The 17,429-nt window shown below is 38.9% G+C and overlaps 1 protein-coding gene across 1 annotated transcript in view; it reads left to right on the top strand.

Annotated features, from left to right (window-relative positions):
- GUCY2F (guanylate cyclase 2F, retinal) overlaps positions 1 to 17,429 on the top strand; it is a 95,436-nt gene that overhangs the window by 14,995 nt on the left and 63,012 nt on the right. The window contains exons 3-5 of the mRNA XM_063084115.1: positions 6,953 to 7,307; positions 8,721 to 8,805; positions 12,621 to 12,717. Coding sequence (XP_062940185.1) covers positions 6,953 to 7,307; positions 8,721 to 8,805; positions 12,621 to 12,717 — 537 coding nt within the window. The remainder of the gene's footprint in view (positions 1 to 6,952; positions 7,308 to 8,720; positions 8,806 to 12,620; positions 12,718 to 17,429) is intronic.

Raw genomic sequence — 17,429 nt, 5'->3', positions numbered from 1 at the left:
TTACTAGGAGAGTTCCTCAGCTTTGTGTTCTAACTCTTACTGATTAAAAAAAAAATAACTACCATATTTCTAATTTCCAAGAGTTCATTCTTGCTTGATTATTCTCTTTTAATAGTATCCCGTTTTTGTTTCATCAATATACTATTTTCTCTTATTTCCTGAAGATGCTCATTGTAGTTTCTTTGAAGTTTTCTTCTGCTCTCTATTTTGTCTCTGTTTTTTCCTCAGTTCCTAATTTTTCATGTTTCTTTGTTTTGATCTTTCTATTTCATGTTGGAATCTTTTCTTAGATGTCTGATGATCATGGCTGTCTGTTCATATTTAAGAATGAAGCTCTGAAAGGCAGATTTGAAGGTTTACGTGCATGGTGGGTATGCTGATCGATGGACTTCAGTATAGGGAAATTGGCTAGCCAGATGTTTTGTTGCTTTTGTTTTCGGTTTCTTTGGGTCAATATCTACAAGTCTTGGCTCTTGGGCTAGTTACTTTTCTTCGGAGAAGAGCCCTCCAATCTCCTTCTTGGGAGTTAATAATACTGGCTACCAGTATTCTGAGGGCAATGTTGGGGGAAAGAGACTGGGATTCTCACCATTAAGCATGAAGACTTTAACTCCATCACTGTTTTTTGTACCCCAGCTCATTTCCAACTTCCTTTGTGTCTAGTGTCCCAGCTCTGGAGCTGTTCTGAATCAACTTAACCTGCTTCTTGTTTCCTACAGAGATTTGGCTCTTCTTGGTAGATGTGGGAATGGGAGATGTCTAACATCTCCTTTCACAGAAAATCAAAGAGCTCTTCCTCTTATAGTATTTGTCTTCATCTCATTTCTATAGTACTTGGTGCCTCCAATTACTAAGGCTTTCCAGGATTCTGAGGGGTCAAATCTGCTTGTTGCTTACCAATATTCCCCTCTGCATGTACTTAAGTTTGACTGCCTGCCACTCTGCTAAGTCAGTTACTTCTCCTGTAGCAGCTTTCCATCTTCATATTCTGTGGTTCAGGATTACAGATGTCTCCTAACACCATTAGATATGGAGGTTTTAGTGTTTCTGTTCCTTGTTCTTGTTGTTTGAGAGGAGGAAGAGGGTGAAGAAAAAATTGTAATTTCACTATCTTTAATCAGGAGGTTTATAGAAAGTCATGAAGGAATAAAGAAGTCACAAAAGGGTACATGTAATATTCTTTAACTGGTGAGTTTACCACAGCCCGTTAATTAATTTAGCAAGTATTTATTAAGCTCATAGATGACATGATGGTTACGAGCATGGGCTTTGTAGGCAGACTGCCCCAAGTTTACTTAAGCTCTCTATGTCTTCTTTCCTTATTTTCAAATTGGGAATAGTAACAGTACCTAACTCACAGGGTTGTTGTGAGCATTAAATGAGTTAATACACTAAAGAACTTGCCTGGCACCTAATAAACGTTAGCTATTTATTATTATTGTTGCTGTTATTAAAGTTGTTACTGTCACTATTACTCTGCGTCAGGCACTCTGCAGGGGATATGCTGGAGAACAAAATAGAAACGAGATATTTCCCCCACTGAAGGGAATAGTTTTACCATTACAGGGTGCTAAGGACATTGGGTCTAAAACTGGGACTCTAATATTATAGGTCACAAATTCATGACTGGGGCAGGGGACTTGAACACTACACTTCCAGGATGATGTTGCAAGAGCCCTGGGTTCCTCTTCTGAAATGCAAGCAATAGCAGCTAGTATGCATTCAGTGTTTACTCTGTACCAGGTAGTTTACATAAATGATCCCATTCAATCCTCAGACCAAACCAACAAATTAGGTATTACTATCTACGTTTTATGGATGAGGAAACTAAGGCTCAGGTAACTTGCCTAAAGTCATACAGCTGGCAAGTAGTAGAGCTGGGTTCCTACTCAAGTCTGATACCAGAACCTGATCATTTAACCACACAATAGGTTTGTTGTTGTGTTTTATTGCACTGTGCTAATAATACCTAATGCTAATGTTTTACATAAGCAAAGTAACATTACTAAGTGACTAATACCTTGATTTGAATAGGTTTATTGGATTATTTTACTCTGATGTAGAAGGTAATAGGGCTTTATGAGGACCCATGAAAAGAGAACAAAAAATCAGAATAAAGAGATTTGAGAGGATGGAACACCAGTGACGAACTTCCTAATTTGGTCTCAGAATGATTGGGCAAGGATTATCACTTTGTACCTTTATATTCTGGCACAAAATAGATTTCTGAAAGGAGATTTTGATGCCTGCACCCTTCATTTTCATTGTATTCCCAATGCTTGTTTTCAATGAAATTCTACTGGCTACAGATGCGTATTGCTAGAACACACATTTTGGATATTTTTTCCAAATACGGCCTTATTTATTTATTTATTTATTTTTTTGTCTTTTTCGTGACCAGCACTCAGCACACTGGCCATTCTTATATGGGATCCGAACCCGCGGCCGGGAGCGTTGCTGTGCTCCCAGCGCAGCACTCTACCAAGTGTGCCACGGGCTCGGCAACGGCCTTATTTATTTAAGCAAAGGAAATCCTCTGGATTTCTTAGCCAGCCCTGGGGACCTTACACTTCTTACACTTATTGTTTTCCACTACCTTAAATATAGGTGCCTGGCAGGGAGATGCTAGGCTGAAGGGGATGTGGTTAGGACTGGAGCATTCCGGGATGGGGCTAACCAGACAGGTTGTCAGAAAGGTTGCCTGCAGCTCACAGCGGCTACAATCGTCTCTATACCTCATTCTATACAAAATAAGGGTATTGTGTTCGTGAGCATCACATCAATCAGTTTTGTCTATTATCCACCTCTTGGGTAAGTACTAAGGGGGAGATCATGCATTATTGGAAGTACCACTTTTAATAACAGGAATTCAATTACCCTTTGGTTTCTTGATATCTTCATTTGCCTGACTTTTTCTTCAAAAGTGATGTTCCCATTTTGTTTTTCAAGTGATGGCTTTCCAAGCCAGTTATATTTTTATGTACACTTCTTCTGAGGACAAAATTCTTTTGAAGCCAGTTTTGTGTCTTTTCAAACACGGTAAATCTAAATTGATAATTGTCAACTTAACAACAGCATGAACTATTAAATTTATAGAATCCACATCTCACTTCTCCTGACCCAGACCTTGTTCTTTTGGATAAAAGCTCTACAAAGCTTAGGGTAGAGCTATCTAAGGTCACTGAACAAAAAGCAATGATATGTTTTAATTATCATTCATTTATTCATAATTCATTCATTCATTCAGGTTCAGGTGTATATAACAGGCAAAAACAATAGATTGAGTCATCAGTGATCTCACCATTCTGGGCTGTGGTGATAACAAGGTCATCTGTCTGACAGGAGTCCTGCCAATCCTGTCTTACTTCTTTGGAGCTGTAGTGAGAAGCTAGGACAGAGGGCTGTGGACAATGTCCCTTCTTGCCTTGTGCACCCTCTACCCCTTCTCTTTCTCATTGTTTACAGCAAGTGCAACTAGAGGCCTTTTGTGATTGATGTTAACAGAGTGTATCTTCAACTTATGGAAAGGGGCAGTTCCCATTTCTGAATCGAACATTCTCTGTGTGTGTGTGCATGTGTGTAAAATACATGGTGGAGGCTAGAGAATCCTGAAGAACAGGCTTCAGGTTTCACTCATCTTGGGGAGTTACTGTCAGTCAGCTCTAACAGGAATCAATCTGAGAGCACAAAGAGCAGTATAGCCTGGCCAGCTGAAAACCCAGTGTGATGGGTCAACTCAGAGGTGAGGTTGTTGTTTTTAAGAGTTTCAATCTTCACTTTTGGCTGTAGGTAGATGCAGCTTCTTTCCCAGAAGGCTCTTTGCCTTTAAAACCAGAATACTAGCATCTCTCTGCTTTCAGGGGCTTGCTTCCCTGTGGCTTTTTATTTAATTTGTTTTACCAGTATTGATTTTATATTCCACCTTCCATCCTTCACTTATCATCATAACCTACCAAAGCCCCCAAAAGAGTAAGGCTTCTGCAGAAATCCTAAAAACAATCAAATGGAACATCTGAGAATGTCAGCAAGGGAAGTTAGTGAAAATCTCTCAAGGGACTTCAGTGTGTGCGAAGCAACTAGGTGTGGATGCCTTGGTGGCAGCACATGTCATCCATTCATGATCTATTTCTATAGAGTGCATGTTGAGGCAGAGTGGTGAAGGGGGTTCATTGGAATAAAACTCAGGAGACTGAGGTGTTGATTTCTGCTCTGCTAGTAGTTAGCTCTGTTTTCTGGGGCAAGGTTTTTGGATGAACAACTGGAGGAATGAAGTAACTATTAACAAAAATGGGTAAGACTTATTGCAGATAGAGCAGGAGGATTTAGGGTGAAGATCAGAATTTAAATCTTAGGTATATTGAAATTTAACATCCAAGCAGAAATATGAAAGTAGGCAGTTGAATATATGAGTCTGGGATTTAGAAGAGAGGTCTGAGTTGGAAGTATAAATGTATAAATCTGAGAGTTATGGCATAGATATGGTATTTAAAGCCATGAGACCAAAAGAGATCACCAAGGGAGTGAGTGTCGCTAGAGAAGAGAACCAAGGACTGAGCATTCCAATATTATGAGGCCAGGGAGATGAAGAACACTTAGGCCAAACAAAAATGTCTGTGAACTAAATTTGGTCTCTGGAATAAACCAAGAATTAGGAATTTTTGCAAGAGTTTAGAACCAAAAGGGACGACAGGAAACATTAACTCCAATCAAGAACACTAAACTAAGAAACAGGAGACCTAGATTCTAGTCCTGATTTTATGCTCAGGTGAGTGAACTTGAAAGGATCACTTAACCTCTCTGGGTCTCCCTTTTCTACTTATAGAGTAAGATAGCTAGACCAGGTAACTTCTAGGGTTTAGCCATTCATGATTCTGTGTTGCTTTGCCTCCCATGGATTTGTCACCCCTCTTCCACTGGAGCCACAAAGGATTACTTGAATCTCATCTCTTCTGAGCAGTGAGAAGCCCTGAAGGGGTTAATCTTCCAGAACCCTCAAGAGAGAGGCATTCCTTCTTTTTGGGAAATTAACCACAAACTGGGTTTCTCGCCCCACATTTATTCTCCAGACCAGGAACTTACAGGAAAAGAACATAGGTGGGGTTTTTGCTAAGTATAGTTTAACAAGTTTAACAATAGAGGCTGGTAACATCAGTAAAACAAGCAAAGTGACATTCCATAATGCAATTTGCAAGAGGTTAAGTCGATCCACCAATAAAAGCTTGATCTTAGCAAACATTCTCTTTCCCTACACAGCTTTCCCAGCATTTTTACATATCAATCAAGTAACTTGTCTGTCCTTGAGTCAGCAACCTTGCTGTGTTACAATTCTTTATCTTACAACAGAGACTAGCCTGGGTAAAGTTTTCTGTCTTTTGCAAGGTTAACATTTCTCTATGTAATTTCAAAAGGTTAGGCTAAGCCTGAAACTACAAGAAACTAGGCCCTGTGAAATATATTTGCTTTACAGTATACTCCACATCTGTATCCTTATGTTACAGAGGAAGAAACCGAAGCCCAGGGAGAGGTGATAAGTGACTTGCCCAAACATCCTGGCATTAGGAACAGACCACAGGCCAGCATGTCATCTTCTATACTGTTGGTTTTAAACCAACAGTATGCATATTAGAATCCCTGAGGAGCTTTTAATAATACCAATTACAGGGTCCCAAACTTAAAGCGTTTCATTTTGTTGGCCTGGATTGAGTTGGGCATTGGTATATTTGACACTCCTCAGGTAATTCTAACGTGCAGCCAGGATTGAAACCCCCCTGTTCTACATTAACAAGGCATGGCACTGTCTTGCTAGCTGCTACACCTCTCTGCACCTTGTATATCCAACACAAAAAAACGATTCACTCAATTTTAAACCCCTTCTTTTCAGATGAAGGTTGTCACAGGAGGCTTGCTTTCTAGATCTTGTGAAACCAAAGTAGCAAGTATTAGCTTTCCCCAAAACTCAGTAAAATGGCATGACCATAGCTTTCTTGAACTCCATCCTAGAAATGAAATGTTATGGAAAACCATGAAACCATGGCTGGATGTGTGTGTTGGAGGAGAATGCAGAGAGGGGAGGGATCATTCCTTCTTCCTCTCTACCTTTCTGGATAAAAAGATACAACATTTGTCCCCCAAATAAACTTACAAGGTTAATAAGCAGTGAGTCAGGCATGGTATACAAATATTGTTGTTTTTACTATATTTATCTAGCAGGCGTACTCATGCTGTCCACCGTAGTAGCCTCACCATTTTGCAGTGGCTTCTCACCAAAACTTTGCAACTTTGTACACCAATAGGATATAGGGTTTCCTGATCAAAACCCACATTCTCTACAGCATTTGGCTCTGTATAGATGGGTGTGCATTTGTCAGTGTGTATGTTAAGTGCATGTGTGTGTGTGGGTATGTATTTAAAACTGGATTCTAGTGTTCAGTTTCTCTAGAGAGCATGTGTTTAGGAAGACAGCCATTTTGTACTAAGACAGGACACAGATATGGACTGTAGACACACATTATTTAGTCTTTCCACACACAGTTACCACTCTAGTAGTGCCAGCAAAATGACTTTTATCATGCATAGTGCACCAGTAATTAACCTGGTAAATTTCCTTTGAACTCCCCTGTCTATTTCATACTTGTTTTTTTTTAGTGCCCTTTGTAAGTCTAAATCACTTTTTTAGTTTAGGTGCATAAAAATATATTGTGTATGACTTGGGTTGATCATGAAGTTATCATATATGATATATTTAAAGATGTGAAGGCCTGGGGGGAAAAAACAGAAAAATTCAAGGGAGAAACCAAGCAAGTCCTCAGAAACAACTTTTTTTCCCTCTGGGTCTTCATAGCTCTACTCCACTTAGATGTGCAGCCCATAATAATGAACACAGGCTGGGAATATACTTTGAGATCGCTGTAGGGCAACTAGGGCCCAAGATAATTGTAATTTTTAAAAATAGGTTTCACCGTTGTTTGGAACCATCTACAATTCAATTTACTTTATCGCACAAGCCATGAATAATGCTGTGACAGAAAATGGACGGGCTAGTGCTGCCAGCCTGGTTCAGCATTCCAGAAACATGCAGTTCTATGGATTCAACCAGTTGATAAGGACAGATTCAAATGGAAATGGAATTTCAGAATACGTAATCCTGGACACCAACTGGAAAGAATGGGAACTCCATAGCACCTACACTGTGGACATGGAAACGGAGATGCTACGTTTCAGAGGGACCCCTATTCACTTCCCTGGTGGCAGGCCCCCTAGAGCAGATGCAAAATGCTGGTTTGCAGAAGGGAAGATCTGCCAAGGAGGTAAGAAATTAAAAAACACTGGTAGTCAATTTGGCTCAGCTTGGGTTATAAGGGAACAAGAAGGCATATTTTAATACTGAAACATTCACAAAATCAATCATTTGCATTCAGGTGACATAAACTTTTTGGTGCTATATCTAGTTAATTTAAAATAATAAGAACAATGAGAGGTACTTTGCAGCCTTGAATATTCATCCACAGTTTAAAAGCCTCCCTACCACTCATTTTTAAAAGGAGGATCCCGTCTTTCCCAAAGAGGTTACTCTGAAAGAGGAAGGCATCAGCGAAGGCTAATGTCCTTGTTCTTTTGTAGGCTATGACCTGCGATTATTTACCCTGCCAGAAAGATCACCAGTCCATCCCTTGATGTATTCAAATCCTGCCAGTCAGGTCCCACCACAGAAATACTACAGCTACACCTTCTCCTCTCTGAATTCCCATCAAACTAAAAGTCTGTACCTCACAGTTTAGCACAGAATTGCTTTTCAATTGTTTCATGTGTATTGATTGTGCCCCCCCCTCCAAATATAGTGCTCTTTGAGGGCATGGACCATAGCTAATAATTTGTATCTGCCCCCCCACCCCGCGCCAACTGCCCTACACAGCAGACATCCAGTAAATACTTGCAGTTTGATTGACTGGTGGAACTCCTCTAGCTTGTGGAAGAGGAGAAACTTCAAGTCTCTGAGAGACGGAGGATAAGTGTGGAAAAACCCATAATATTCTTATGCAAGTGTACACCACACCCTTCCAAAACCAAATGCATCTATTTGAAATGGGCTTTGATTTCTATTTTGTTTTAGCATGACATACCCAACTACCTCTTTAGTCACATCATCATATATTTCCCTTTGAAATCTCAGTAATCTATTTGAATTTTTAGATTTTACGAAGGCCGATTTACATTCTGATGAAAACACTAATTATCAAAACCAGACTCACTCTTACCCTTGAAGGAAAAGTACTATGTTTTCCATCTATAACCTGTAAATTCTGTGGGCTTGGGTGAATTAAATAAGTATTTTATTTTATGTAGGCAACATAATACTTACCCTTCACAGGTGAGACAACATATTTATTCTCAAGAACTCTATTGCTGTCCATTTTAAATGAAGCTACTCAAAGTTTTCCATCTGTGGACTTTTCCCTCCAAAGAAGTATGCTGGTCAGCCTTAATTCATGTGATTTGTTATTGTCAGAGTGGTGACTGGTTTTGCTTCAGAACACTGAAATTGCTTTCTGTGTCCATAAAGTCAACAAGACAGACTGTGCTGCAGAAAAATGGAATTAGGTTAGGTAGATGTGGCTTGATTTTAGACTCAACAGAAAGCATGGGGAGTCACTCTGTGGTGCCTTTTATTTACTGCCTCTCTCTTATAATGCCATTCTTCCTCTTCCTCTTGCTCTCTGTAGGCATCGACCCTGCCTTTGCCATGATGGTCTGTCTTGCTTTGCTTATAACCCTGCTGTCTATTAATGGATTTGCTTACTTTATAAGGTACATTTTTTGTTGTTTTTGTGTATAAAAATATAAGCCCATAATAGCCTTGTTAATATTGATTTCCAGGAAGTCATGTTTCAGTATGATTGCCTCATTACGTGATCCACCGATTTTCTTTTTTCCATGGTGATGTACCATACTTACCAGCCCCATTTAGAGTCAAGTGTTTTCATGGTGCCAAGAATAACTTTCTCTCAGCTGTGTTGTCAATGTTGTTGCCTGTGAGTGGATCTGGCTCTCAGCACAGTGGTGAAATTAGAAACTAGTACTTTAGAGCCCAGCTACTTTCTTTTCCCTGACAGACTCCCCTATAACCATCTCCCTCCCCAAATGGTATTGACTGTAAGGAATGGAGTTAGGATATTTTAACGAGTTCCAAGAATTTGGCAGACTTTGGCTAGAATCCAAGCTCTAGGGATAATGGTACTAACTCCCAGGATTGCAGTGGGGATTAAATAAAGTGAAGTAGGTAAAGCATCTAGAAAAGTACCTGACTCACAGTAGGTGCTCAAAAAATTGTAAATCTGAACTGCTTCCCAGGTACACGGGAGTCTCCCGCCAATTGTTGGGAGCCCAGGATTCTCACTTTGACATTCATGCCTTTTGCCCAGTGTATCACATTCCAGATTTCTACCGTTCTTCCTTGGACAAAAATTATCCTATCTAATCATCAACATTATCATCCTTATCATAGTATTTGTGTTCCTCCCTCAAATCCCAATTGGTGGCCAACTAATCTGATGGGCTACTTCAGGATCAGAGATAAGTGGCTGAAGATGGCTTAACATGACATCCCTTTCTTATGATCTTTGCACTTTTAACAGCTAAGACAATTTGGGGAAAATGAAAAATAAAATCAATCACAACCGTCCCATTTTACACCTTCCACCCTGCAAATCACATCTTTGTCAGGGTGGTCCTGATGGCAATATGGCATGGACTGGTAGGGAATGGAGTGGGGCTATTTTGACAAGTGTCAAGAAAAAAATGTCTAGAGCATATTAAATAGCTGTGTGACCTTAGACAAACCACTTAACCTCTCTTAACCAGAATTTTCTCATTTGTACAATGAAGGAATTGGATTAAGTGATGTTTAAAAACCCTTCCAGCTCTGATATTTTAATGAGTGTGTGAAATCCTGGGTTGAAACCATAACAGGTGTTACTCTTAGTGTTTAATATGTTGGCATCGCTGTGAAAAACTTCTAATAGGCAATCTCCCCAGTATTCAAAACTCAATAAAGCCACACAGAATAGTAAGTAGTTTATGAATTGTTAAAACACACTTGATAAAGACATTAGTTCAAAGGAAGTTTTTCTTTTAATTTATGTGACTGTGACATATCCCTGCTTCTTTAAGAACAGAAATTTAATATCTTTAGGTTAGCTGCTACCAAAGAATAAAGTATTTAATTAACATCATTTGATACTTAGCAAAGATAAATGTCATCCAATCAAAAAGCTTTCCCTTGTAGAGAGATTTAAGGAGTAATAGACTCTGTCTACCCAGTGCCAAAACATCTCATGGCAAGGTGGAAAATGGAGTCATTCAGATGGTTATGTTACTTAACGCCGCAAATGACAGTTCTTGTTGGTCTTTCCCACTGAATAGACTGGTTCTTTGGGCTTCAAGTGAGCCCAGTCTCCAATTTTTGGAAAGGGAAGAAAAAAAAAAAGAAAAAAAACAACCATGGTGGGGGGTTGTTTGGAGCTTGTGGGCTGAAGGGCAAAGACTGGAGAGGAAAATGATTGGAGAGGGACATGATTAGAGAGGAAAATGATTGGAGAGGAAAATGAGTTTGAGACAATTGGTACTTCAAGTGGTCACAGAAAACTCAGAGATGAGAGAGTGGCACATCATTTCCCAGAGTCACTTGGTCCTTGGTTCTACAGCTAACAAAGCACAAAAGATGCCCCCTTCTTGCTGCCTTCCTTCCTGTCTCTGCCCACCATGGCTGCAATCAGAAGAGCTGTGTGTCTGATGAGTTTTGTAATAGATGGTGATTACTTGCAGGAGAGTGACTCTCTGTTCCTTCTTTTTCCGTGTGTTTTGATAGTTTTTTCAGAAAGAAAGACGTGCAAAGACCCAACCACGCCAAAACAAAGGATCCTTTGAACTCCTTCTTTGTCCCTACTCCTCTGAACTAGATTGCGTCGCCTTTCTATAAAGCTCTCCAGTGCTTTGTTATACTAATGATGATAATGATAATAATGGGCCCTTATACTTTCATAGTGCTTCATGCTTTTCAGAGCACTTTCACATTACATTATCTCATTTGATTTTCAAAACAACTCTATAAAGCAGGTAATGCAAGGACTATTATCTTGCTAGATAGATGAGGACACTATGGCATGAAGAGGTAAATTATTTATCCAAGGTCACCTGCACCTGGCTAATTAATAACAGAATCTGCACTGCACCCCAGGTCTCTGGATTGGAAGTCCAGTTTACTTTCTACTAGAGCATATTCTGTAGCATGATTATTTTTACAGGTGTGCCTGCTTTAAGACAATTCACTACACATATGAAATAGATAAGTTAGGGAGTGATACTTTACTTTGCCAAAAGATTCATGTGTTCTACCCAAGAATTCACTACAGGGCTCTTTTAATTTTCTCTGCAGGGCAGCGACTCCTGCAGTGGTAAGGGACATATTTGTTGGCAGACAATTAGAAACACATTAATTGTTTGTTTACATACCAGTAGAAGAACTGAGAAAAAATGACTGTGTTGCTGGTATTAAAGCTACAGTGACATTGTAGACTTCTCCTTAGAGAGCAACTTGACAAAGCATTTTGATTCAGTGCTTGTTTTCCCTACTCTGGCTCTTGGCTTGAATACATTCCAGAGTGACCATTATGGGGTCATGGAAAAAGCACAGCCAAACTGTAGCTGTCAGAGCCTTCAAGACAAAACAGAACAAAACAACCATACCGACTAATCCAAGGTTCCCTCCAGGTCCTCAAGTTGCCCGGTCAGACCTACCTGATTGTGGTTAGACATCATAAACTCCTATGTGTCTAGTAATTGATTTGTAGAAAATAATTACAGTCACTACAAATTAATGGGCATGTTTGGAGAGAAGCAGGTTTAAACTGTGTCTATGTAATGCTCAGACAAGAGACCAATTCAGTAAAAGGAGGGAAAAAAAAACCAGTCAGCCCACTTGTTTGGAATCATGAAGACAAAGCAACCGACTGATTGAATTTTTCTACTTTTTAACCTGTTGCTTGGGCAACGCATAGATGCAACTTTGCAAGACAAGTGTTTTTATGGGCAGAAATCTGGGCCCACATCCAGGGACCAAAGGATTCAAGTTCCAGCTCTGCCTCAGGCTAGGGGATCTCAAACAATTTGCTTAATTTTGTTTTGTTTCATTAATGTGTTTTTGTCTGTAAAATGGAGATTAATGATTCTTGGCTCTGATATTATTAGAATAAATACCATAGAATATGAGAAAGGGTATTGAGTTACTTAAAAGTGTTCAGAGGTGTTGTTTTGAATGTGGTCTTGATGCAGGATCACCATTTTATTAGTTTGAGATACCATCTCCACGCAGCGCCCTCGCCCCTCTCCTTTGATGCCTCTTCGAGAGTTATTTTCATTTTGCTCTTTTGATCTTTGTAACTTTCCAAGTTGTGAGGGCCAGGATCACTGCCTCCTTTTGCTGTGGGTACTATGGTAAAGATCCATGTGGGGTTATCCTCCCAATTATCTCGTATAATCTTTTAGTACTATCTTAGGACAAATTAACCCTGGCTTTGCAAAAAAATTCAGTCTCCCATGACCCTCTGATTTCATGTTTATTTCAGGCGTCGTATAAATAAAATACAGTTGATTAAAGGACCCAACAGAATTCTACTGACTTTGGAGGATGTAACATTTATCAATCCCCACTTTGGCAGTAAGGTAAGGAACAACCCCTTCTCTTGCTGCACTGTCCGATATGGTAGCCACAAGCCACAAGTGACTACTGAGCACTTCACATGTGGCTAGTGTGATGTACTGTGAGAGTAAAATACACATTGGGCTTAGAAGATTTACTATAAAAACATGTAAAATATCTCGTTAAATTTTTAAAAATATGAATTACATGTTAAAATGTTATTTTACAGATTTTGGGTTAAATAAAGTATATTGTTAAAATTGATTTCACTTGTTTCTTTTCATGTTTTTTAATGTGACTACTGGAAAACTTAAAATCACATATGTGACCCACGTTACATTTCTATTAGATGGTGCTGCCTTAGAACAGAGTTGTGGAAATGAATACAGTGCACTTTGGACAAACTTAGCTTTGACTTCATATATCCCTTCTTTGTATATTTGAATTCAACATTTGATTGTTAGTTCAAGGGCAGAGGTACATTATTTTTAATGTTAGTCCATAGAACCTGATATCGTGCTTATAGTAGAGTTGGTACTTGTAAAAGTTTGGTGGATGACTCAACTAGTAAAAGAGAGTTGAGTTTCACCAGGAGTTCTGTTCTGGTTGTAATTGGAGATCTTCATTAAGGGCCTACTATTATGTCCTAGCTCTGGGATAGGCTTTGTGAGAGGTGACATGTAGTCCCTACCTTCAGGGGAATTACAGTCAAGTTAGAGAAAAATCATACCACACAAGAGTTGATAGTGCCATATTGCACAAAAGAAACTAGAAATATGGTAGGACTTCAGAGGAGGCAGATCAGTGGAGGAAGGCTTTTCAGAGACCTAGCACTAAAGCTGGGTCTTAAAGAAGGAAAGAAAGGATTTGTCTAGGTCACAGGTTGCAAATTAGTAACCACTTTGTTTGACCCTTACAGTTATGAAAGGCAGTAGCCAAGATTTTGAAATCGTGGAATTACACATCAAAATCTGGACTTTCAGGTTTTCTTTAAAAGTTGGCAGATCTGTCAACTTTGGCTCTTATCCTGGTGATTGGCTATAACTCAGTAGTAGTTGCCCTTTTTGGATGCTTTTTGCAGTTGATACAGTTCCCATCGCTCTATGTTATCTCATATTCAGCCTATTTCACCTATTTATATTATCTGCCTGGCCCCTATAGGCATCCTAGGTAGAGAAAACAGCATAAATAGAAGCTTGGAGTAGAGAATATGTGGAGAAGAGTTTTGTCAGAGGTAGTTAGTGCTCCTTGTGCCAGACTATGTTGCCACAATAAAGACACTAATCTTTGCCGATTCTAGTGTGCTGGTGGCAAGATGTGGGAAGAGGATGCAAACACATCATTTTGTCCCCATGTACCATTTAGTCTTGCTGTGCCACTGTATCAGATTTGAGAATTAATTGTTATCTTGTTGACAAAACTGGTCATTTGCATAAATGTGACACTGAAAGGTATTTTTAATAAGTTGGCTGGGTAAGAATGGATTTACATGGTAATACCCTGTGAAGTTGGAGTCAAATAAATTATTCAGCTATTTGATTTAATGCTCAATTACAACCCTAATTGTTACTTGTTTAAATCATCATATCCTTTTGTAAGGTTGTTATCATGTTCCTGGAAATGTATTTCTGAAAACCAAAACTATCACTGTGGCTGAAAGCTACACCCTACCTTCATGCCATAAAAACTTATTCATATTATTGATATCTTATTGACTTATGATATCTCCATTTTTGAAGCTACCAGAGGGCTCTAGGACTCATGTTGGTGGAATTTGTCTGAACTTGCTGTACTCAATATGCCTTCTATGCAATTTCCTACCTCAGGTAGAATGCATAGATGCTGAAGTATAAGTTCTGAAGAAATCTTAATATATAACTCAATACTAAGAAAAAAGTATTCTGTTCTGTGACAAGAGATTTTATCCAGAAGTGGATGATCAATAGTAAAAGCAGATGACTAGAAGTCATTCTTAAATATAGCAAAATATAGTAAAGTTTTGGTGAAAAGCAATAAACCTATTTTAAAAATTCTTACTTCTTTGGTAGTATCCATGTCAAAATGAGAGTTCATGTCAATTGCCTAGATATTTTGGCTCTAAGGTATTAAAACAATACATGTAGCTCAGTTTTGGACTGAATTAGCCTTTTCTTTGTATCGGCCAGTGAATTCTATAAAACCTTCACCTATGACTCCTCTCTTTTGTACTGAGACATAAACTGTATTTGGGTGACTAAAGCATAAGAGTTCTCACAAAATCACCATAAATAGCAGAGTAGTGCTACCTTCAGATGAACGAAGTGCCTAGGATTTTATTTTGTTTTATTTTATTTATTTATTTATTTATTTATTTTTTAGTTTTTATTTTGTCGATATACATTGTGGCTGATTATTGCTCCCCATCACCAAAACCTCCCTCCCTTCTCCCTCCCCCCCTCCCCCCCAACAATGTCCTTTCTGTTTGCTTGTTGTATCAACTTCAAGTAATTGTGGTTGTTATATCTTCTCCCCCCCCCGGTTTTTTTTTTTTTTTTTGTGTGTGTGTGTGTGTGTGAATTTATATATTAATTTTTAGCTCCCACCAATCAGTGAGAACATGTGGTATTTCTCTTTCTGTGCCTGACTTGTTTCACTTAATATAATTCTCTCGAGGTCCATCCATGTTGTTGCAAATGGCAGTATTTCATTCGTTTTTATAGCTGAGTAGTATTCCATTGTGTAGATGTACCACATTTTCCATATCCACTCATCCGATGATGGACATTTGGGCTGGTTCCAACTCTTGGCTATTGTAAAGAGTGCTGCGATGAACACTGGGGAACAGGTATACCTTCGACTTGATGATTTCCATTCCTCTGGGTATATTCCCAGCAGTGGGATAGCTGGGTCGTATGGTAGATCTATCTGCAATTGTTTGAGGAACCTCCATACCATTTTCCATAGAGGCTGCACCATTTTGCAGTCCCACCAACAATGTATGAGAGTTCCTTTTTCTCCGCAACCTCGCCAGCATTTATCGTTCAGGGTCTTTTGGATTTTAGCCATCCTAACTGGGGTTAGATGGTATCTCAGTGTGCCTAGGATTTTAAAATTTGTTCATGATGATAGATCTTTTCTTTTTCACTTGTGCATGCATTTTAACATAATAAGAGTGAAAAAACCATCAGTACTACTCTTTCTGGTATGAGTGAGAAAAATGAATAGCAATAGAAATTGATAGCCTTATAGGGAATGTTCCTTTTTAAATTTTTTTTTATATTGTTTTTGCCTGGGTGGAAAAGGGTGGCATTACCTTAGAAACATAGATATTGGTCTCCAGATCCTTTTGGCATTTGGCTTGAATCAGGGATTCTGATGGGAAAAGATAGGGAAAGCATAAATTTTCCTTAATTGCTGTGTAGTCACAAACTTGCAGCTGGCTGTGTCTAATCAGTCAAGAAGCCAAGCCAAGAATTCCATCCAAATGGAATGTCTGAAAGTGTAAACTCTCAGTGAATATGAAATTAATTCAGTCTAGAAGAATTGGCAGGTCAAGAGAAGTCAGGTTAGGAAAGGAAGTTTTTAGAAGAAAGTGAAGCTGAAGTCCAAATGTATGTGGATTTTGGCAGACTCTCTCACTTTCCCCTTTGCCCTTCTTGGAGAAGTATATATCTCAATATACAGATCTAGGTGCTCCTGCTGAGATATGAAAATAAAGAATGAAAGGGAAGTAGATTCCTCCCTGGCCTTGCTCTGTTGGGGGGAGTTCAGGTTGATGCAAAGGTTATGTGAAGAGTCAAGTTTTACATCTTGTCTGAATTTCGAGCTGTTGGAATTTCAGCACATTGGGGGCTGGGTATAGTTTACCATTGTCTTGGAACTTTGACTGTGATAATCTTGGTAGAAGAAAATTAACCCAAGGCTAAGTCAACTGTGATCTTCAATTGATCAAAGACCATTAAGGGCAGAGTGTTGGAAAGTACTTAAGATTAATTTTTTATTGGCAAACAAGAGTGAAATAAAACATAATGTGGTAGAAGGAGCACAGGACCAGAAAATATAACACCAAGATTCTTGTTCCAGCTCCTGTATCCCTCTCTAGGTCTCTGTTTTCTTATTATAAAATGAGAGTGTTGGAGTTGAGGGTGGGGGCTGGCTTAGACAATACTAAATATAATGCCAGATCTGAATTGCTATAATTCTAAGAAAGGCATGTTTGGATATATGGAGAAGAGTTTGAGGAACTTGTTGATTTTATTATATCTTCATGTGAAATAAGTCTACTGGATCAGTTGAAGATACAGAAATTCAATTTTAAAGGTTAATGCAGATTACAGATAACTCTTCCTCTTGTCATTCAACTGTGTGGCTCCCAGCCCTCTCTTACCAAACCTATGTGTACAAGTTAACAGATCAAGGAATTGAGAATTTTGCCTACTTAAGTATCAGGCTCATAAATTATGGGCAGATGATTTGCTCACTTACTACCAGCTTATTGCTTTCTGGGATACCTTCTGACATTAATTTTATCTGCACAAAGAAGGATGCCTTAGGATGTTAAAACGAAAAGAGCCAGTCCTAAGAGTAAGGAGGGTGGGATTCTGTGCCATTTCTACTACTAATTTTTTCACAATGTTAGATTTTTAACAACACTTCTTATAATTAATCATTGACTAGCTGTATGATATTGGGAAACTCATTTCACCTTTTTTTGGTCTCAGTTTCTTGTCTATAAAAAGAGGGTCTCAGATTAAAT

The sequence above is a fragment of the Cynocephalus volans genome, chromosome X (assembly GCF_027409185.1).
Source record: "Cynocephalus volans isolate mCynVol1 chromosome X, mCynVol1.pri, whole genome shotgun sequence".
NCBI lineage: Eukaryota > Metazoa > Chordata > Mammalia > Dermoptera > Cynocephalidae > Cynocephalus > Cynocephalus volans.
This window is presented reverse-complemented; position numbering and strand designations above follow the sequence as displayed.